Genomic DNA, 23214 nt, shown 5'->3' on the forward strand with positions numbered 1-23214 from the left:
ATCGTGTGACCCAGTTGTGTCGATGATGGCTCACAACGACAACACGATGAAGAACGTAAAACGAGAACCGCTCAGTCCCCCGATGAGTGACTGCTCCGACAGGGACCAGCACGCTACGAGCATGGAAAGCAGCTCAAGTGGAACGAAAGACAATGGCGACCAACCCTTGGACTTTTCTATGAAAAAGCTACCGACCGGAGGTGATGTAAGTGACAATTCTGATGATTCTTGCGAATCTGAACTTAACAATCATCGACATCGTGCTTTTACCAATGGTAACTCTTATGTGTCTGATAGTGACCTCTCAAAACATTCTGACGATCAGGACCATTCTCCAGGCAATTCTCGAATTGGTGAGCCCCAGACCGCGCTCATGGGGTCTCTTCCAGGGAGACCAGGCAATGGGGGAATCATCTTTCCTGGACTACCACCGGGATTCGTGCCCGGGACACAAAATACACAAGAATCTATTTCATCACTTTTTCCAGGCTCTGTCTTTCCTGGAGATCCTCGAAAATCTCTCGCCGGGTCCAACAATAAGCATACCCGTCCCTTTAAAGCTTACCCCAAGGACCCCCTCTCTCTACCTCTCGGCGGTTATTACGGCATTCCGGGCTTTATGCCCTTCCCAATGGATGGGCAGACAACGGCCGCCGCTCAGGCTATGACCATGACGTCAGATGAACTCTTTAATCAATATAGACAACAGGTTTTGAAAACTCAGGATGACCCAGATCCGCGGAAACGTCTTTTGTCGAATAGCCACAGTTCGTCCAACTCTACAGGCTCAGAATCTACCTCAGTTACCTCAGGAACAAACACTGCTACACCACAAGTTAATAAAAGCTCCGCACTACATACCCCTAGCACCCCCACGACAATGTCTAGCGCCACTACCTCTTCCTCATCAAGAAAGCGTGGAAAGATCCTCCCAGATGAGCAAAAAGATAACGCATACTGGGAAAGGAGACGCAAAAACAACGAGGCTGCTAAACGATCTCGAGACGCCAGGAGGGCCAAGGAGGATGAGATAGCCATACGGGCCGCCTTCTTGGAGCAAGAGAACCTGAAGCTCCGGGTCGAAGTGGCGGCGTTAAAAAATGAAACTGCTAAACTACGATGTATGCTCTACAACAGCTGAAGGCAAGTGTAGTAAGTCACAAAGCTAGTACATGGCTTTAACTCAAGTCTTTTCCAGCTGTCAAATTCTTTTAAAGGTTAGGTAATGTTCTTCTTTAATTGCTTGTCATTTTCGGGACATAGTGTCATGCTCATTTTTGTCTCATCCTTATATCAGTAGTGAGGCACGTTTCCAGACTTCTCAACGGGTTTTCGAACATCTTCCTGACTTTACCGGACTTTACCGGACTTCACTCAACATTTCTCTAACACCTCGGAATTTATAAAATTTAAGATGTTTTAATAGCTTTTCCATTAAAACATCTTCGAATTTTCAGGCGTTGAAATTCACACAAAGCATCTGTGTTTTCGAAGGTGACTAGCCATTTAAGATTAAATCATTTTCCTAGTTGTTCAAGTCGAACTACATGTATATGTTGTGCCAGAAGTACTTGCTATTTAGTAACCATATCTTCTCACAATAATCACGAGAACCTGAGTAATCAGAATTTAGTACTAACTTTAGTATATGAACATTTCTTGCCATCTCTAGATCCTTAAACACTACTGGTGTAGTTAAACACCTTACACTTGGAATCGTCTCAATATCATGGACTGGTGCAAGTTCTTTTCCTTAGTTGGCAGTTTCCAGAAATATTTCCCGGAGCCAAGAGAAAGATAAGGTCACTATAGAATTTGTATTTATACACTCTGTTCCTGACAGCTCAATGTTGTATCCGGTTCTGGCTGAAGCTGGTGTAAGCCCTAATGGACCTCTCATGCAGTTATATGTAATCACCATTATATAATTACACACGTTCAGTTTGGCAGATACGGGTAATGTCAATAGAAATCAACGCTTCCAAAGCCTGTACGTGTGCATTAGAGGTTCCATTCTGGAGAAACCTGGTGTTTCACCAAGGACATGTTGACCAATCAATGGTTAAGCTTCGCCCTCTCACCGACTATCTCACTGGGAATCTAGTCCAAGGGGCGAAGTGACAGTGCCTTGATAGTTCAAGATGAGTCAAGCGAAACCATCAGACTTCCACACTAAAACCATGTACTAGCATTTTTCGTACACATAGCATTTCAAGTTGGAAAATTCGGGTAGTGCCATATATGCATGTCATATTTTGTCATTGAAATTTGTGAGTTTAATTTTATACCATGTTTGTTTGTGGGACGCTGTCAGTGTTGCACCTTTTTAGGCAGCGTCCATGTGTATGTCCATTCCTTCAGCACATTTCGGCAACTTGTATATCAGTTTCAAAAACACCGATCACAGTATTTTACCTATTTTTCAAAGGTAGAAAAATAACAACTTAATTTCATTTCAGCTATCTGCAAGCTCCAATCGTTCGCAATTTTTTGTACTGACACAATTCTATCTTCAAATGGGACTTTTTTCTTTCTTCAGAATTAAACATTAGTTTCAATTCTATCATCGATTACAATTTGTAAAACAAAACACTCGTTTTTTGGGGTGGGGGTATAATTCGTATATATAAAAATATTTTACTCTCTTCAAAAAGTATGTAGTTATCGTTATATTGAAGGTTTATTCCATGAAAAATGGTTCCCAGCATAAACTGTGCCGTCTTAAAAAGCTTCCTTAAATGTTTCATAGTCATCTGCTGGGTTAGTTACGAGCGCATTTGTCCCTTTAACGTACTTTGACCTAGATGCAGCCTATTTTAAGAAATGTTACAAATCTGTTATATTGCATGATAATACCATCACTCCCATCGTCTTATTACCGAGATGACATTGTGTAACTTTCAAACCTTCCAGTTTCCGCGTCATAATTCAAGTTTCATACTGCCAATTATCTAACGTATAGTCATCGCTGCGTGATTGCTTTGACAGATACACAAAAGCCAGAACTGAGTAAATACTGCAGAAATGATTAGAAATGTTTCCCACCAAGTTATACAGCAAAGTTTAACTTCAGTTCACCATCATTCCCAGTCGCGGAAGCAACGCATTTGTTAAAAGAGAAACGAACAACAAAATCGCCATCACCAATTCAATAACTGTCATCAACAGTCAATTGAAAAATGACTAAGTCTCAGAAACCTTTATTGGCATTTAGACAATTTTCTCTAATGCATTCAGTCCCACTAAACTATTCCAACAACCTGGTTTATTGTTCATCCATCGTTCACACAGACACCTTACAAAGTCGCTTGAAAGCATTGCATCAGGGTAAACCCCCTAGAGCCATGGGGGAAAATACCCTTCATTTACCTGTGACGTTATCCTTGGCGTAAACCCTTGCGCATTCATCTTGTAACAAAACACCTGACTGTGTCATGCATTAATAAGGGAGTCTGGAATGAATTCAATAAAACCTAACCTTGAGACGTTGTTCCACCTTGAACAGGTACTGTCCTCAGGCACCTTTCTTTGTTTGACAAAACCTTGACATATCAATCGCCTTTTTACTCAAAGTTTTTTCTTACCGCGAGTTGTATTCTTATAGCACCTTCTTGCTGCATAAAACGACGGTCTTAGTCATAGGGTGTAACCTTCTCACCCCACAAGAAAAAAATTATGATTTCCCTTTTTAGTCTGTCCTTGGAACATCCCGAGATTCAGGTTTTTTCACTCTTATGTCATATATCGAGAGGTGGAGTATATTGAAAACCCGTGCTATACAAGGATGTCACAGGAGAATGATGTAATAATTACACATTTCTAACACATTTGTCTAACTTTTTACTCCGACTACGTAACGAGCTTGAAGCTGACTCACAAATGACTTAATAAATGGACCCATTCAATTTGAGGACAGACCCTGAAGACCGAAAGTACAAATCTTTGACAAATTTCCGGATTCAGTCCCCAGTCTTTCCCAATTCTATCGTTTGTCCCGGAGATGACTTATCGATATTTTTGTTGGCAGTCAGTCTTCGTCTCAAAATTCTACCCAGAGTCTGGCAGAATTGCGATAAAGGAAGATAACTTTTGTCAGTGACTTCGTTGTGCTAAGAACAATCTTATCGAACGTTAAAAGTACACTGCACCTTATAGTAATGAAATTCGAACCAACTAATATAACCTATCCCAGAGAGATGATAAAACAGTCACCCTTGTTTTCTCGAAATCACGAGAAGTTGAAAAAAGACAAACATCCTAATAAGAGATGTTTATACAACTAATTGAGTTGATATTTCCGTTGCGGTAGTAGGTTTCAAGAGAGTAGTGAAAAGTCCTGCTCGTTAACTTTCAAGTACCTATCTCAATAAAGACCGTTATCATTTTTTCCATTTCTTTGATTCATTTGCAATGTCGATAGATTAGCTATACTTCACAGAAACACGGATCAAACAGGTAGGGTGAGTGAGCTTCCTTTGTGTGTAGGCCTCACATCCTCACACACACTACACCTGACGCTAGATTTGTAGGCCAATGGCAATTGCAAGGAAATTACTGATGTGGGCATCTGTAGTTGAATCCTTCACGATAATGCAGATCTACGTATCAATCTGTCCAAGTTATATTCTTGTGCCAGGATACATCTCTGAGCAAGTATACTGTGTACCTGTTCTACCTTCGAACAAAGAATGGTCCTAGCTACCACAGAGAATTTCGAACATGATGTCATTGTGATTAAGATTTATTTCATGATCGTAACCATGTCCATTGTGTCAACAGCCCCATTGCACATTGCCAAACCTGGCATCGCTTTGAGGTTTAAATACGGGTGCCACCATATATATAAACCACCATATATATGCCTATTGTCTCTGGTTATTTCTATCACATTGCCTATTATCACTCATACATATAGGTCTTCATTTTGCAATGATATTCTGCGACTATAGGCCTACTGACTGGGAGTAGTGCCCTTGTTTCTGACAGTCTTAAAACGAATATCCTATCCATTGGCACCTACAGCAAGTCCTTCAAACTGAATTTAATGTTCGACCTAAACTATCAGTTCTTCTTTCTTTCTTCCATCGCCTCGGCCAGTTAGCCAAGCTACTGGTAACCAACGCTGGCCAGGTAGCCAAATCTGCACATTCATGGATGTGCCAGTATTGGAGCGTGCTTTACCGTTGACAGGTCACCTGAGGCAACGTCTGTGCAATACCGTCCGTGTGTAAACACAGGATCCTGTACACAGGATCCCATAGCGCACCAAATGATTCCCAAGCTTACTAAGCTCTTATCATCTCATAACGGTGATGCAAAAATAGCAAGGTACTCGGTATCTCAATGGCATCATCTTGTGTTAGTGCCCATATGTTTGTAATGGGTTTTCGCCGGGTCGGCCGAACCAGGTAAACACTAGAACCTCTCTGTTCATCAACTTTCCATGGCCAGTTGAATCAAGCCCCTTATAGGCGATATTTATTTAGGGCATTCCTACATATTTTGACCTCTTTTAACAGTAATACAACAGTTGTAATAGCTGCATGCTTCTTCCATGAAAATGTTCCAATCATCATTTATTAAATAGAACACCATCTTCGTGGCCTTGGTAATGTTTGGTGGAGATAACTTATCAATAGCTCTGTTGATGACGCCACACAACACGCCATATGTTGCTGATTGATTTGGGTTGCAGTATTCCCATTAGAATCAAGTTCGTTGGATTATTCTCTCACAAAGGAGCATCGACTCCTTGCACAACTATTATAATCACAATTTGTTAATACGCTAAGGTTCAAAGTTGTGGGTTACATTCCCTCGTATAGTTACCAAGATCACACATTACCTGATCAAAGCTTTGTCACCAATTTCCATAATAATGATTATTGTATCAATTGGCCTAGTTAGAGAGAAAAAGTAATCATTGCGTGGGCTGTTCTGCAATTTAAGCAAAGGAGACACCAAAGGCAAATTGCGATATGTGTTACACAATCAACCATGTTACCTCAGGGCTTGTTGGTGTTATAGACCTGGCAACGGCACCGTCACAGAGATCTGGAGAATGAAATAATTCATCGGATGAATGGCATTTATTCCGTGTTTCTCACTCAAGAAATGCTTGTAATGGTATTTTTCGATGTTGCAATCCATGCTGAGGGCATGAGTTTGCGTTCAACAGTGCAATGCTTATGCTCGACATAAATGTGTCAGTATCAGCCATTTCTGCAAAAAGGCAATCGGGTGTAATCGCAGTTGTTGGCGAAAGAATGGGCTACCGAGAACATGTAAACAAGCTTCATGGAGGTTTTCCATAAAATCTAAATTGGTAGGCTTGTGGAGTTTACTTGCACTTTGTTTTAGCCTCGAGATAGTGAAATATGAATGATTGGAGGCAAACATCTGCTGTCAAAATAAGCTTATTCTTCCCCTGTTTGCTATTACATTTCGCCTCTGTTGTGATTGGTTGGGTAGTGTAACTTGGCCTGCAGTCAGTATTAAAGGTTATCACCCATGGCTTACATAGACCTAACTATTGGAATTTCAATATTTCCACACAGCAATTTCTGAATATATATATTGAGGACATCACGAATAGGTCGTGGCCGAAAATAGTCGGAATCAATGTAGTGTTTTCGTGATCCATCCCAACGAATTGCAAAAAGCAAATTTTATTTACTGAAGCCAGCTGTGTGATTATCACGCTCATAATTTTAGTGAAGGTTTATCGATGAGTTGAAAATCTACCCTCTGCAATGTGTGCAAATAACGACCGTAATTAATTAACTCATTGGCATTTTGTGAAGTGAGATTCATCAATTAGCTCTCAATGTCATACGTATATGCATGTGTGCAGTACATCTGCTGAAGTCGTCATGAGTATCTACATAATATGGTTAGGCCATTTCAACAAATCATAAATGAAATTATATTGTGATAAAATCGATTACAACTTTTGTGGACCAGTTCTCAACGAAATACTCTCCAATATCTGTTGCTCCAGAACTCGAGTTTAAACAACTGCTCGAACTTGATACGTTTATACTGGATATTAAAACCTTTTGTAGTACATCATTTCACAAGCCATTCGTTAGAAAAAAGCAATATATTAATCAACTTGAAAATCATAAACATTCGACACTCCGAATGACATTGAATATCTTCGCTTAAGCTATTGTCTTTGAGGGTTAGAAGTGGCATCGGGGAGATGTTAATTATGTAAACGATATATTAATGGGCTGCATCTGTCAAAGAGGAACATTACCTCATTAAAGTGAGCTTTTTCAAATGGGTTTAGGTCATTACACCATCATTACTGACATAAGCTTGGGCAACTTTCAGAGTCCATTGATTTTTCGCATTGTGTTTGATACCACACACTGTGTGACCCATCGATTTGAACCGTTATTGAACACTTGTGTATGCAATAGACATTTGCCAATGCTTTAACGTTTGTCTGAATATCACAAGTGGTGGACGATGATTTACACAGCCAGAGAATGTCCAACCGGTCGTGAGAAAAAAAGAAATAAAACAAAACTATGCAGATTGTATAAGCAGAAACGTTTATGCCTATAACGGACATATGGTTTATTCTTGCTCACATTACACGTGGCGTCCTTCAAAACCTTTCAAAAATCGATTCATAATGCCGTATTTATCAATGAAATGTAACATGATTCAACAACGAATCGTCTATATCTTATCTGTTTGCGTTTGTGTCCTTCAAATTTTTATTTTGACCGACAAACGTCAAGTACGACAGTTGGAGCAGTGGCGCAATGCCAATGATATGAAAACTGATGTGACCCACAGAAATGCTTGTGATAACCATACAATGTACTATGCGTGCACACTTGTCCGTTTTGATGGGACTTGTTTGCTCGGTATTTCAATAGATTTTTCAATAGAGACCAGCCTATTTGACGGCTGAATGACCATGCTGTGTGCACAAGTTATGTGTAGATGATAACACATCACATTAGGATATCAAGTAAAACGCTTTCTTGACACAGGCCGAATGGTTCATGTCATTCACGTCAGTTGGTCGAATCAGGTCAAGATATGGACGTAATTTTATATGAGGTTCCTTGGGTGAAAGTGGGGGCATACTGTGTACACTGGGCTGTGGGCGCCACACGCGCTTCGGGACACGACCTGGCTGATGAGTAACCCACTCGCGATACCTACCCAAGATAGCATATGACGCCCAGTGTTTAGTAGATCCACTTACCAATGTTGATAAGCTGTTATGCCATTAACTGATGAAGTCCAGGATGGTCAAAATATGCTTTGCCCATCACTCTGGGTAAAGGGGTTGAGGGGGGGGGGGGGCGGCAAATAAGGTCTGATACAATGACATCCCTCCCCGATGTCATCTAAAAACTGCAACACGCACTCCCAATATGGATTCGGTCTACACTTGAAAAATACCTGCATACTTGCGTAGTTACGCTCTTGTCATGAATGCGTTTCACTCGTCTGACGATCAGTTCGAGCCGTCTCTTTGAAAATTGATGGGCCTATACTTGTACATCTGGCAGGCTTCAAATTCCACTCGGGGTTATTATAAACCTTGGCTTCGAATGAGTTATCTTTTCCGGGCCTTTACGATTATTTGGTCCCCGATGGGGTAGGCCTATTCTTTCACTCAATTTAAGAATAAAATCCATCACTTGTCGGGATGTCAAAAGCACACGCAGCCTGATATAGTGAGCAATCATTGAGTAATCATTGAGTAATTGCTTGATGTTATGAAAATTATAAGTTGAAATAATTATCGTGTCCTGCTCGACGAATATCTGATGTTACAAGATTCAGCCGCTTTACAAATCGCTCAACTGGAATCAAACATCTGAATATCTTTGCAGGATCAAAAGGAACTCGAAGCTACATTCTTACCAGAACACGGCCATATAATACTCTTCCAAGCCTTTTTCCTAAAACAGAATCTTATAAGAATTTCATCCTGGGTCTGCTTTCAGCCGGAAAATCGTCTTAGCGAACGAGACAGGTCCAGCGGCCTCAAAAACTGCTCCTATGCACTTTTTTTGGTGGTCACTTGAATAAGATGAGCCAGCCTGGCCATCTTCCACCATTGTGACCTAACGAGGCGTGAGCACCCCGTCATTCTATTTCTTTTTCAAAATACATTAGATGAAAATTTACAATTGAATAACGTCGCTGTCCTGATCAGACAACGACACAACCTGTGGTGGGTTTTTTTAACCTTTTTTCCTGAAAGAATGGGACTTGGCAAGTGCCCGCACGCACATCTGATTACATATTCAAAGCGTATAGCATTGGCTGTTGAATCAAATTATGAGAGTATTGAATGTGCACGTTCAAAATATTTTGTTACTTTTCTGTTGATTGAAATTGGAATTCTCTGAAAAAAATAACTCTTTAAAATAAGATAAGAGCGACCCAATTTAATTCCTTAGAAACAAGGGACACAAAATCCAGTACGGCGTTGCGCAATTTTCGTGGATCATGTTGACTGAAATTCATTTTAAGTCAACTTATCCACGCCAGTCATATGGCATTTAAAGTTGAAGATGTGAGGGTCGGATTAAAACCCGCCAATTTTGCAAATCCGTGTACCCATCCTCCTTTTATTCCTTTCTTTATCTCCATATTTTTTTTGTATACCGGAACTTTAGTTTTGAACCCTTGCCTTCGGTGAAAGATGTATCCCTCTGTCTTGTCTAGGGTCGCAACCAGTTTTCCAGGGGCCAAGGCGAAAAAAGTAAGGTCAATGAGTTGTCACCTTTGGTCATTCCGTTATATAAAGAGCAGTTTGTAATGCTGAGTTGGCATGGCTCGAGGCAATGAAGGGTTTAATAGTTGAAGTAAGGTTAAGTCACGAAAGCTTCAGTCATGATGGATATGCAATCCTACTTGTCCCGGGGGCCAGGAAAGATCAAATATTATATTTGGATGCAGAGAGTCCGGAGACCTTGAACCTAACACCAACAGCATTGCCAACTGTTTCAATCATGAACATGCAGCTTCATCATGCCCAATCAACAGTTGGAAAAGAAGTCTCAAAAACTTGGGCAATTTGTCATGTCTCAAAGTGCAGCGAGGCTGATTGAGCGTGAATGGCCTGCCATTGCCAACAACACGAGTTTTTCAAGCACAGAATACGAAGTACCCGATTATGCATTGAGTGAAGTTCTCTATACCGTTACATGACGTATGCTCCAGTTATTTGCCATGATTTCATTATCGTTGTCTGGTGACAAAACACACCACCTGCACCCAGAACCCAATGTTGAAGATACAAGAGATACACCATGCGTGGTTCGTTCTGCAGTTGCTGAAATTGTTAAAGTTCGTAGCATCCATGCCATCACAGACCATTTTCATTTTTTCATAGGACCACTGAAATTAAATCATCGCCTAGGGCGGAACGGACATCAACCTCTAATCCCTCGAAGGTCGCGACCCCTTCTCCTTAAGCTCTGGTCGTTTTTTTGTGATCGCAAAGCGTATGCCATGGTATGAATGTTCCTAAAATGTTGGCAAGAGAGTACCTTTCAAGCCTGATTGATATCGTTTAAGGAGGAAAATTACAAAAACAGTTGGGAAATATTTTGTCCCTTCCGTCACATGAAAGTTGCGATTATACCTGTAATGGGAACTGGGAAACAATTCTACTCGCTGCCACCTTTGATCTGATGAAAGAATCCGATTTAAATGAACCAACGGCGACCTTTGCCACACGTTTTTACGATACTTGAGGGGCATATGTGTCTGTATGTATTTCCCACGTATCATTTCTACGGATGCGAGCCTCCCAGCTGCCATTCAATCGATCACAACCCTATATGGTTGCGTTACATACAACTCATACCGTGAAATTGAACGATTATTGAGCGGCGTGTTACCCTGGCAGATAGGCTGAAGATTCGGGGGTTCCCGCATATGCATCTCACTGTTTGATTATTACAAATTTAAACAGCAAATATTTGTTCGCTCTCGCTGGCCATGTCATTTGAATATCGTAGATTCAACCCCTGGCGAAGTCTGACTCAGAAATTCGATAGAACCTCGCGTTCGTTTACTTGTTTACACCGAAATGGCGTCAGCGATAAATGACTGTATACCTTCTCAATTGCAGTCATAAAAGAGTTTGCCTTACCTAACCTTGAATAGATTTTGAGTGTGCCTAAATGAGATTTGAATGGATACACGCGAAAGAGGCCATGCTGGTTGAAGTTATACATGTAAATTCTGTACAAGTCGACCACACTATCCTTTAGCAAAGGCCGGACCACCCAAAATTAAGGCTACCCAAGGAGGCGACAATCCGTATGTCCTGGTCTGGGTTGCTTTAGGTCAATGATTTGAGGTCATCCGCATTTTGATGATGCCAACAGGATATGTCCGAACATAATAATCAGAGTCGACCAAGGGGCTAATTACGTCAAGTTAAAGTCCCCTTTAGGCAGAGGAGGAGGTCGACAAATTATGGGTGAAGCTCGGGTCACTCTCAGAGGTCAGGCCGGATTAGCAATTAACTAGGGTACTGCTTTACTATCATTTAGACGACGTCAGTTACGCCTGCAAAATAGGTAACTCTCATGTCACTGTTCGGAGGTTAATCCTCCTAGTATCAATTTATTAAGGCTACTATACCAATATTATGGAGGGCGAAATATAGGTGACACGTTAAGTGTCCTACACTTATTAATCAACTACTGGCTGCCTTGACGTGATCAGCAATGGCTCAATGTAGGTGACTCTCACTCAGGACACCATCAGAGGCCAGTCTAACAGTACCTGACGTAATTGGTGGGGCCCTTTGTTGGCAAAAATTGGTAACTCCCTGGCCACTATTTAGAGGCCACTTGGTAACTTTAGCCGTGACACGGATGGTCATTTTGGCTTATCTTCGTTCTCAGTTAGATAGCATTACAAATTTGGGTGAATTTCAGGTCAATATGCTCTGATGAAAAAAGATCCTGGTCGGGGCCAATCAGTGGAGATCTTGAGGGGAGCATGGACATGGAAGGCTACGAAATGTACAATCACTCTACTGGTATGTTCACTATCTGTCAGTCAGTAACTCAATATTGACGTAAACAGGTTCGAGATCTCACTACGCCTGCGCAACAACCATCTTGGATACATCGCCAGTTAGGTGAACAAGCCGTGGGTGGCGGTTTAAGCATGTTAACTAAGTTTATTAGGCATTAGCCTTTCATACGAACGGAATCAACTCATTTTGTTCCTGCTGATCAGGCACAATTCAACGAATATCACCCTTCACTGATTCGAAAACTAAAATGTTTGTGATTGCCCACGCATACTTTGCTGGATGGCTTCTTTTTATAGTACTGAATCTCGCAGGAAAGAAGACTGCCTGGTCCCCTTAAGGGAAGCTGTCGGGGAACAAAAGAATTTACAGCGGATTCAATGTTTAAGTCAATTCGTGCTTGGTTTCTCTTGTTCCGAATGCGCCTAGATTTTACACGAGCCACGAGAGGTCAGTTGAGGTCAGCGGCCATCTCGGTCAGCTCGGGTCAAACGGCATACGTCACTATCATTACGTCACTAGCAATACCCACAGGAACAGGTAAGCAATGTAAAGAGACACCTCAGGTCAAGCATTCTCGTGAGCAAGGTGCCTTCGCTTCCACAACATCCGGAAAATACGCGGAGAAAAAATTAGGCCTAATTGAATTAGATGATGTTTGGTCTGTCCGGAAATCCTTGTGCTCTGTTACGAAGAAAGTGACGCCACCAAACAAACACGAGAGAAAAATCAATACTGTTTTTCCGTTGGTGAAGGCAGTATGCGTTTCAGGCATATATTTTGTGTAAACTTGTGAAATATCTATATCATTATTATGATTATGTATACAGAAGTGTTCGAAAAAAAGACCTGGGACGCGATTCACTGTTCACCAGACTACTGGAGGATTGGTCTTTCGCAATTAGCCTGGTTTCTTGCTAGTAAAAATCATTGAAAACAAAAAAGGGCTAAACCCGAATTCTCAATTCGTTTTCATAAACATTCTGTCTCATCTTTGAAAATCCTGTAGGTGTTCACCATACTCCGTCAATTCCTAGAACAATCAAGCCGTGCATTATTTTGACACCAAGTGTATATGTTTCAGAATCGACGCCTCCTTTAATGATATTCTCTATTGGCAACTGTGTAAACTGTAGACGCATCGTTGTATGATAAAGACAGCCATATCAAAAGGGACATGTTTTACCCTGAGGCACAGCGGAACCAACAAAGTGAAAATGTTACTTCGTGACTTTTACGGCTGTTCTCTAAAGGCCTTGCATTATGTCTTATTGTGTTGCTATGGCAATAAAGCTCTGGTCATATTGTTCGGACGTCAATACGTTCGGACATCTATATCGGTAATTTTTAAACCTTTTACGCCACTGACACCAAGACAAACGATTGTCAGATCGGCCAAGCCATTTTCGCCGCCGATATGAGTTGAAACAGAACATCGATGCGGCTTTAGGTATTTTTGCTATATCTTTGTCTCATCAAATGTTATTAGACCAGAGATAAAAAACTGAATAACACGTAATTGAAATTTCCACTGGAGTAGTGACAGTGGTCAGCGGCCAGTGAGAAAGAGAATCGTGTGCGATTAGGAGTGGAGGGCAATCAAACTAATTTGAGTCGGGTGACGGGAATCGGATGCACAAGTTTTTCATTGATTGAGTCCGTGTTTAAAACTTTAAAATTTTTTTTAGTCATACAGTCCGTTTAACCATAAACGTAAACCCAGCTTGAAATGACCCGTGCATGTCAGAAAACTGAAAAGAAGTGAGTCGTCTTATCGTTCTCCTCTTCTACCTGTCAACTGACTAAACAATCATAGGGAATTTTATCGACATGGTTGTTCAACTGTTGCAGTCTTTGAAGTAGCCGTGTTTCAATTTGATATTTGGCTGTCGAAATACCCCAGCTTTAGGCGACTCTGAGGTGTACATTTTGACATTATGTCACGTGCAACAATGTAGACAATCCCTTTGCCGTGTGTATTTTCCAATTAATTCCGGACATTGAACTGCAGCAGAATTCCCATTGCTCGGAAGGCCATCACCGTGGCATTTCCGCCTCGTAGGCCTGTCAAAGCTTTAGAATGAGTATGTGTACCTCGGATAAGATTCTGTAATGCTTGCAGCCATTCTTGTTATAATGAAGATTGAGACTGAGAAATATCTGTAATATGAACGCGGGGTTTGCCAATTTATGGGAACCAGGCCCCAAGGAAAGCGAATCATCCTTTACGAACCATACCGCAACACCTCAAACGAGTTCCTCCGCCAGCCTAGTCTTCATCAAATTTGTTTTATTTTCACATGAAAGACATAAAATAATATGATTTCTAACTTCGGTTTGCCACCAAATGACACGGCGCCGAAGACAAAGCAATTAATTTGTCATTTAATTTCCGAATTATTTCAATGTATGTATTTCCATCTTGTAAGTGGCACAATAAGACTGCAACCGTAGGCTATATGGGGATGGTTGAGTGGATATATCAATGGACGTGCGTCTTATCACTATAATACGCGTCACACAATATAAGAAATGGATATTAAGTAATATATCGGCACGGCAGTCTTTGTTCAGTACATGTAGTATGTTCTTGTACTGTATGGTGTACTGAAATGGACACTCTTAACAACGAAATGCGCCTATGTTGTGTCTTAGGTCTTTCTACTAAACGAGCAATCAATAGGATGTTCTTCCCTGTATGTACATGTTCATTGCTTTACATGGTGACCAAGAACATGAGTCAACGAATCGTACAAGTGTTTTTCCCTGTTTTCCATGTTTCGATATGAAAAACATAATTTGATAATCTTTGCGTTTATTTGAATATACTTCAAGATACGGTACTCATGTCTTTAAAAAAGAGATTAGCAACACTGGCACGGATGTCTCCAAACAACTTCCAAGTACAAAACTCGTATTCTGACGACAATGAATTATCATGTGAGCGCCAATGTTCGGAGGAGGACAAACGGGTGTTACATAACCCTTGAGTCAGTTTGGTGAGATCTAGGACGTGTATTCTTACCTTGACTCACTCTATTATTGCATCGACCTTGATCTACTTGGTGTCTCAATATACTCGACCTTAATACGATGATAGATTACATAAGTAGTATTTGAATTTCCGATGAAATAGGCTGCACTTTGTTACCACTTGTCTTAAAATTTGGGTCACTAAAACATTCACCATTAACATGTTTAGAAGGTTAATCCGTTCACTGAATTCGAATTTACTAAAAGAGATCTACAGTGAGATTGACTCACTTTAACTGACCTTAATTTACAGATACCAAATATTCGACCCACGATAATAGATTACATAATCAGATTTTGAAATTTGGGTCTTTGATACTGTTACCAATAGCTCAGTACATGTTCTGAGGAGGACAAGCGTGTCTTGCATAACTCTCATGTCTAGGTCGTGTATCCTTAGGTTGACTCACTTTACAAATGTACATGTAAATGTCCTTGGTCATCATGGTCGACCTTAATACGAAAACTGTTACTCAATTAATATTTGCATCTTGATGAAAGATAAGATCAGGTCAGTGCACTAGTTTCTACTTGTGCCGAGGCGGACTCGGAGGAGGACAAGCTATAGTCTTACACAACCGTTTTATCAGCTGTTAGAAAACTGAGTCAGCATAGGGATACATTGGCTATATATCACCACATCGACCTTGCTCCATGACGTATTTGAATATTTTCGAGAAGACCAAAATGTCTTCCTGTTAAAAGTCGTCAATATTAATTGAAAAGAAGATGCCCATTGTTTCTTGCGGGCTATCTTGTAGCCAGGGATTGGTTGAAGGCGAAACGAGACAAAAAGCTCACCCATCATGAAGGTTCTATTGTCGAGTCGCGTTATACCCAAGTATCGATGGACGTCGTCTCTGAATTTCTTTAGACCCTCCAATTTTTAAAAGTGCATTTTTTCGCTGACGAATCACTCAAGTTGTCAACAGGGTCTTATACAGAGTAAGATATTGATATAAACAAATCTATATTAAGTTATTGCTATTTATCGCTCTTGCAATATCGCCGTACTTAAATCAGTGTCACTGTTTTAAGTAGGCCTTCATGAATATAGGACAGAGGAATTGAGATTACGTAACTTGTCTGTCATTTGAAGAGGCATACATCTTGTATCCTAAACTTGACTTACTTCTGAGTTGTTTTCCGACCTTGCTCCTAATATGATGGACCTATATGATAAACTTAAGCTGTTATGCAATTTGCATTTGGCCTGGTGTAGGGACAATGAACTTTAGTAAAGTAGCCACTTGACGACTCATTGAGACAATAGACATAAATAATACCCGTAGGCTACTCTGCCTGTCCCGACTACCACATGCAGTTGAACTGGGTCGAATGTAATCAGGAAGGTCGTTATTAATTATATCAAAGAGCGAGGTATTTGTCCTCAATAGTACTGTTTACTAATTGTACTCTATCGTAATTAGGTTAATTTTCATATTTTACATAATATGTTGAAGAATGTCAATGGAAACGGCGTTTCTGAATCATTTGGGGCACTTTACTCTAGTCATCCACTTCGGTCATTGGCGTACCTCACGTCCGTTATACTTTTCGGTTTAGAAATAATGGCAAGATATTTTGACTGACAACATTCTGATGGACGAATACATTGCACATAAACACATGTGTAGTCAGCAGATGAGGTGTTTCATGGCACAAGAAGTACTTCATGCCCGTATTGTCATCAGTGATATTTTCAAACTGGTCGCCTTGGTAATTTCTTGTAGACTATTTCTCATGAAGGTACAAGACTCAGACTCAGCGATGAGCCACCGCAACAGCCTCCAGCCTCCACATTGACTGTTGCTTTCCTATTACCCTCTAGGCTACAAATCAACCTCGTACATTTCATCCTTAGTGAAATCAACAAACTAGCTGACCTAATACGAAGTTAGATAAACGTGCTGTGGCGTAATCATGGTGGACAACTCGATTGGTCGCCATGGTAACGCATTTGGCGAACAGTCGCGACAGTTTGATAGATTCATTACTCCATTAAACGCTAGATTAGTACATCTATAGACATGCGACAAGGCTTTTAAATGCCCGCATAAATATTGCATATCGAGTCTTTGTTGTTCGGTTTTAGCCAAAGCCCCTGCGTGATGTAATAATCTTGCGTCAAATGACGTTGGTTGATTGATATTTTCCCTAATGGTTGATCTGTCATGCCACCAGATATCAGGTCATGCAACCGGAAGAAGCGATTGTATCGCCACTGGTGGCAGGGTTGGGCGTAATGGCGCATAAGCTTGATCTGTAGACGTTCCAAAACCAGCCATGTTGCGAGATTTCACACATAATTTCGTCATCTTATTCGTGACCAATGGTGACTTCGACCGGTGACTTCCATTCAAACCACAACTTCAGTGACACTTGAACGAAATAAAGGCAAAAAGATGAAATTTGAGCTGCGTGATTCTGACTGTTCGGCGGTGGAACAGGTCCTCATGGTAATAGTTATAATTTCCTGTCACTTGTCTCCTCACCGTCAGCAGTCACCTCCACTGACCCAGACAAGATTTCCTTCACAAATTCCCCCATAGCCGGAAGGCACGCAATAATTTCGACATTTAGTCTTTTCTCTCAGTTGGCAATTCCCTGCCCAGCACAAACGAATGACCTAATAGTTTTGGTGTGAACTCTCACAGAGGAACATTTCTACACGGCATTGAAATTGCACAGAGAGCAGTGTTTGTGAAGTACTAGAGTTACCACTATGATGTTTTGATAATCAAGCCTGGCCTTGACCTAATATAAGTTATCGCAAACAGTCCTAGATTTTCATGATGCATAATGATGTAGTGGTTGCACAATAGAACGACGCAATTGTGACGCCTTGCCAACAATGACATCCAATGGCGGCCATTGTCAACTTTCGTTGTGCACCGGTGCACCGAATTATTAATTTCGAAGAAGAGTCGTCTATTTTTGTTAAGTGTGGATTTAGGCCTGTGTTTGTGCTTTTCATAAGTTCTGTTGACAATGGTTCGATCACTATTAAATATCGTAGATGTGCCCTGACAGGACTTGTCCTACATAACAGGCTCTTCGGTTATATAGTTGAGAGAGATTGCGTCCTTTTCGTTGAATCATAATCTTTTCTTTATTACGCCCAATAAAAGTTTGAATGGTCTTACGATACATAAGTGGCAGGGAAGTTTTAAAAGGTGGTGCAGTACGACAGGGATGATCATGTTCAGATTTATATCAACGGTCGACTTCATATTGCGCCTTGTCTTAACTGTAAAGAAAGATTTTAATACCTTAATAGAAGTTACATCAAACCCGTAGGGGGCCATCATTATGATATGATATTGATATTTAAATGTGTATTACCAGATAACCATTTTGGTCACGTTTAAGACACTAACAACATGATCAGACGTCACACCATTGGATGCTGAATGCATTTTTTTATGATTACTCTATCTGGGTTTTTTTCTGCAGCGTGATACACCCACTTAATGCCTGCACAAAGAACTCTTTTAAAAATAACCATCCAAACATGAATTTTTCAACGAAGCCTTTTGTTGATACCATGACATAAAAACTTCAGCATAAGGCATGGACTTGCACTGTAATAAAAGCAAATAATTTTTTCAGGGTTACACAAAACGTGCAGCTTACTAAGAATCGGGGTTTGATCCCCAGACGGTCAACGGGTGGTCCCCCGGCGTTGACGGTAAATTCGACTTTTTTCAACCCAAAATTCTTTCACTAACAACTTCCGTTTCACATCCTGTCTGGGTGAGGACTGATATACCTCGTCCCAGGGGCTGTCTTTCAAGAGTCAGCAGTTGTTTTGCCATGCTGACCGTAATCTTGGAACCAGGATATCGTGTTTTCATATGTAAAAAAATCTGACACGAAAAAATTACCAAGCCTCGTCGTCTGGGGCAATTTATGTACATAAGACATCATTACGGCATGTTGAATAATCATTAGGGTCTAGGTTAGGATATTTGTCACGAAAAAACGTGGATGTGGGACAGCTTATCTTGTGTAATCACTAGCAGTTTGTAAATTGAGCAGCAGTTTCCACCCCGGTAATAAAAATAAGTCAGGTAAATCGGACTGAGTCATGTTAATATTAAAGGGAGGCTGCCATCTGCGAAATCGAAATTCACTTTCTCAAAGTCACTCCTTTCGCCAAGTCTATCATTACCCTAATTAACTTGGGTCATAGTCGAATATCGCATCATCCTCATATACGAAATTTATGTACAACATCTCCTCGAATGTTAACCTGTGCATGGAAAGTTCCAAGTCCTTTTCTTAGAGGAATCCACTTTCTCGAAGTTCTCTTATATCAGTTACACCAGGTAGCAAAGGCAAGTGTAATTATCAGTTATCAAGTGCATTTTTCTCATATAATAGTTGGCCTACATCGATGATCTACGTTTGCAGCATGCCAATGTTTAATTGGTCTTTACGACAACAAAATCAACCCACTTTGGCAGCAAGAAGATTATTATATTCATAAAGTCGCGTCGCTCGTTTACCAAGAACTCGCTCAAATTTTGCAGTTACTCCCAAAAAAGGACACACCTTTTGGACGTTCTGAAGACAAGAGGCACCACCACTGCCCTTCCGGTCATGTGACCTGATTTCATAATCAAGCTCCAGACTGGTGTGCCAGCCGCCATGCGTTAACAGGTGCAATCATTCATATCCTGCAACATCCAATACCTTTACATATTACATGGTACGCTGGGTTAAAGGTGACATTAGACACGCTATAGGATACCCGGTACTATTAGTAACTGTAGCTAACATCGGAACATAATATTCCCAATTAAATGACCTCATCCGATTCCATTAAAAAACATGTTCGGCGTCTCAAATTGAGGATTGTGGTGCAAGATGATGGTTACATGCACGTAAGCTTAAAACTTGTTGGGTTACTTGAATTGATCGCAGTCTCGAAGCTGCCAATAAAACCCGGTGGGTCCGCATGACTCAACAAGAGAGGTCAATGCAAAGTGGTTCCTTTTTATTCACATCCCCGGGCCACACACGCAAGTCCCCTGTGTGAATGGTCTTCCAATGTGTACCTAGGTCAAGAAATAGTGGGGAAAGTTGTGGGGTGGTTTGGTGATGGTTGGAGTTTTTGGCTAAAATCGGATTGTAGACTCGTATTTCAGTGAAAAACCAGGACTTTTAAGGAACTTATAAAGTCTGTACCACTTAAAATTTGTAATGACAATCTTATACAAAGATATTGAAGAGAAGCTGGTTACTACCAACAGCATTGCTGCTTGTTATGTAGTATTCGTATGACTTTAAAATATCTTAAAAGGCTATTAAAAACAGAAAAGGAATATAAATCTTGCAGAAGCCAATCAACTTATTAACAACATCAGCAATATTTTTTCAGGTGAACGATTGGAGCCGCTTGTATTTAAACGTACATCTCTTGAGAGTATGTTTTGCTGTAATGAGCAGCGCCATTGCAGTACATTGCACTTGCACCAAGGGTAAAACTTGAAAGAATAGAAGTGACGTCATCAGCATTCAGCTGCCGCCTTCGTTCAATGCATGAAATTTGCGGATGACGTCATGGCTATCTGGAGAGACAAGTGAAAGCGTGATCTCGTGTTTGAAACTGATAGACAATCGTATATGAGAGTTCGAGAGAGATAACGATGTCTCCTGTTTGTCTTTTCATTTGTGTGTTTGACTATTTTATTTTATTTGTACCAGAAATGTATAATCACTTGTTTCTGCTGGTACCTCATTGCGTCCTGAGAGGAGTCTGTTTAGGACACTTTCTGATATTTCAGGGGTGATCGGTCTTGGTGATAAACTATGCAACGATGACGAAACACCTGACCGGAAGTCCCTCCTGGTGTCCTTCTATACTGGTTCCTTGACCATTTTTTCAAATCTGAATGTGTGCTTTAAAGAATTGAAAGTCAGTTTATACTGGTGACATGGTTCTGAGTATAGTTATAACGTTGAAATATGGAGTCCATAAACCTGACACAGCCGATTAGTCTACCAGTACATTTACCACTGTAGAGTCCCTTGGTGTCATTACACGGGATTCTAGCTGGCAGCACTGTTCTTGATATGATGATAAGAAGTTGTGCCAGCATGAATCCCACGTACCGATCTGAGGACAGATTAAACCAAGATAGAGTCTCACTGGTAAAGAAGGACTACCCAATAATTACTTCTAATATTTTGTGTATGGTCTATGCAATGTTTAACTGAGAAGCGTGTTTGTTCTGTTGAGCGTTGCTTAAAGTGTATATAAACGTCTCTAAATTTAAAAAAGATCCATAAGGAAGTGATTAATGTACTGAGCTGTTGCCAAATTTTAAGATGAGGGTTATAATTTATGGTATAAGATGTCTAAGGCTCCTAAGTACGATATATATCTGAAATTTATAAAAAAAACCCATCAAATATGACGGACACATGCCCAAACCCATCATTTTGAATTGTTGCTATTTCAAGTTTCCATTTTCTTCATATCAAAGCCTACTCGCACAAAAAATATTCCAAAAGAAAGTATGGCGGATGGGTGATTGAAGTTGATCCAAAATTATGAGCTTCAGAGATCTCCTATGAACTGATTTAAGTGTTCATTGCGTACTTATGTGCGTCTTCGGCGTCTTCAAGGACGAAGACCATTGCCGACCATCTAAAGCAGGGTGTGTGTCTGACAGCTCATTTAAGGCGTTATAAAGCTGGTTTTAGCCCAATTAAATACAGCTACAGAGCGTCGCAAGAAGAATGCCAGTTGTAATTTTGATGTATTATTTGCCAATTTAAAGATATCGTCAGGTTAACCATCATATTATTCACTTGGCAAGCTTTTCAAACGAGCCAAAATACTTGGTATTGTCAGCGTAAACATATCTAACCTGATCAAAAGAGACCTTGCAATCTTTTTAGAACATTCATTTCTTGTTTATCTCCAAATGAATACTGGTTAAACGTGTTACCCAACGTCTCTCTCGAACTCTTTGCCAATTGTGTCTCTTTGGTGGCGATGTTTTCATGTCAAGTGTGAAGAATTTTTCACATTGTCTCAACAACATTATACTATAAATATATGTACATGTATAGTCAACTTAATAATATTACTGTAAAAACTGTAGGAATACTACCTCGTTATTTTTACGCCACACCGAATATTATAGTCAGTCATACTGTGGTGGAGTATATTACATGACGACATTGCGAATCCTAGCGTCTAAAAGGCTGTGTTCCCCGGGTTCCGCGCGCCGCGATTCACTTCCAACTGGTTTCACAAGGTTACGTAGAGGTCAATATTATCGATATCGCCTGCCTAATCCATAGACCATGCACCCCGCGGTTGCAACTACCAAGGCCTGATAGGTTTTGATATTTTATTTACTCTTATTCACTTCAGGAGGTTTTGTAATGTTTCAGGGTGAATCGTTCAATGTTTAGCTCTTTTGCAGCAATCTCGAAAACTGACGCGAAAGCCGTCACATGAAATCGTAATGGCTTCTGGGTCCTGCGCTGTTGGATTCAATATCTCCACACGAAAATCATTTCGAAACCAGTTTTATACAAATGTGCATGGTCTATGGTGCATTGTACTGTCAAAAGGCTGTTTCCATTTATTAGTGTAATCGCTGATGAGTTTTTTGTTTGGTTCCAAATGTGTTCCTTTCGTTCTTTCCCACTTTCTGTTTCCCTTCCTCCGGAAAGACGTTGGAACCTGTGATGATCGTGATAAGCCTAAGTTTTCTTAGACACTGCTGAGTGCTTAAAACTCGTCCGCAAGATGCCTTTATAAGCATTTTCCATTTCAAATTGTCCGTTGCTTAACTATTGCGGAGGCATCTTCGTTCTAAACTGCTGAGTGCTTATAGGCTGAATGCAATTGATGTACATAATACTGTGTGTATCTTTCCCGTACGTTTTGCTATTACTTCCCTTTTATAGCTCGTTCCACGCTTATTTAAACTGAAGACATCGTGTATACACTATAACAATACATTATGTCTTGGTCTAACTAAGGTGAAACCCCCTTTCTGTTCCTAGTACTGCACTTCGCTTTATAAATTTTTGACTATGCAATATTATATTATTGAAGGCAACATATCATTTTTGTTTTATCATTATTAGTTCTCCATTTTTCAAGTGCTTCA

The 23214-nt window shown here is 40.5% G+C and overlaps 1 protein-coding gene across 1 annotated transcript in view; it reads left to right on the plus strand.

Moving 5' to 3' along the window:
* Positions 1-23214, plus strand: part of LOC135485472 (uncharacterized) — a 30713-nt gene that overhangs the window by 1066 nt on the left and 6433 nt on the right. The window contains exon 2 of the mRNA XM_064767536.1: positions 1-23214. This exon is cut by the window's right edge and continues 6433 nt beyond it. Coding sequence (XP_064623606.1) covers positions 23-1141 — 1119 coding nt within the window. The 5' untranslated portion in view covers positions 1-22 and the 3' untranslated portion in view covers positions 1142-23214.

The sequence above is a fragment of the Lineus longissimus genome, chromosome 3, assembly GCF_910592395.1.
Source record: "Lineus longissimus chromosome 3, tnLinLong1.2, whole genome shotgun sequence".
Taxonomy (NCBI): domain Eukaryota; kingdom Metazoa; phylum Nemertea; class Pilidiophora; order Heteronemertea; family Lineidae; genus Lineus; species Lineus longissimus.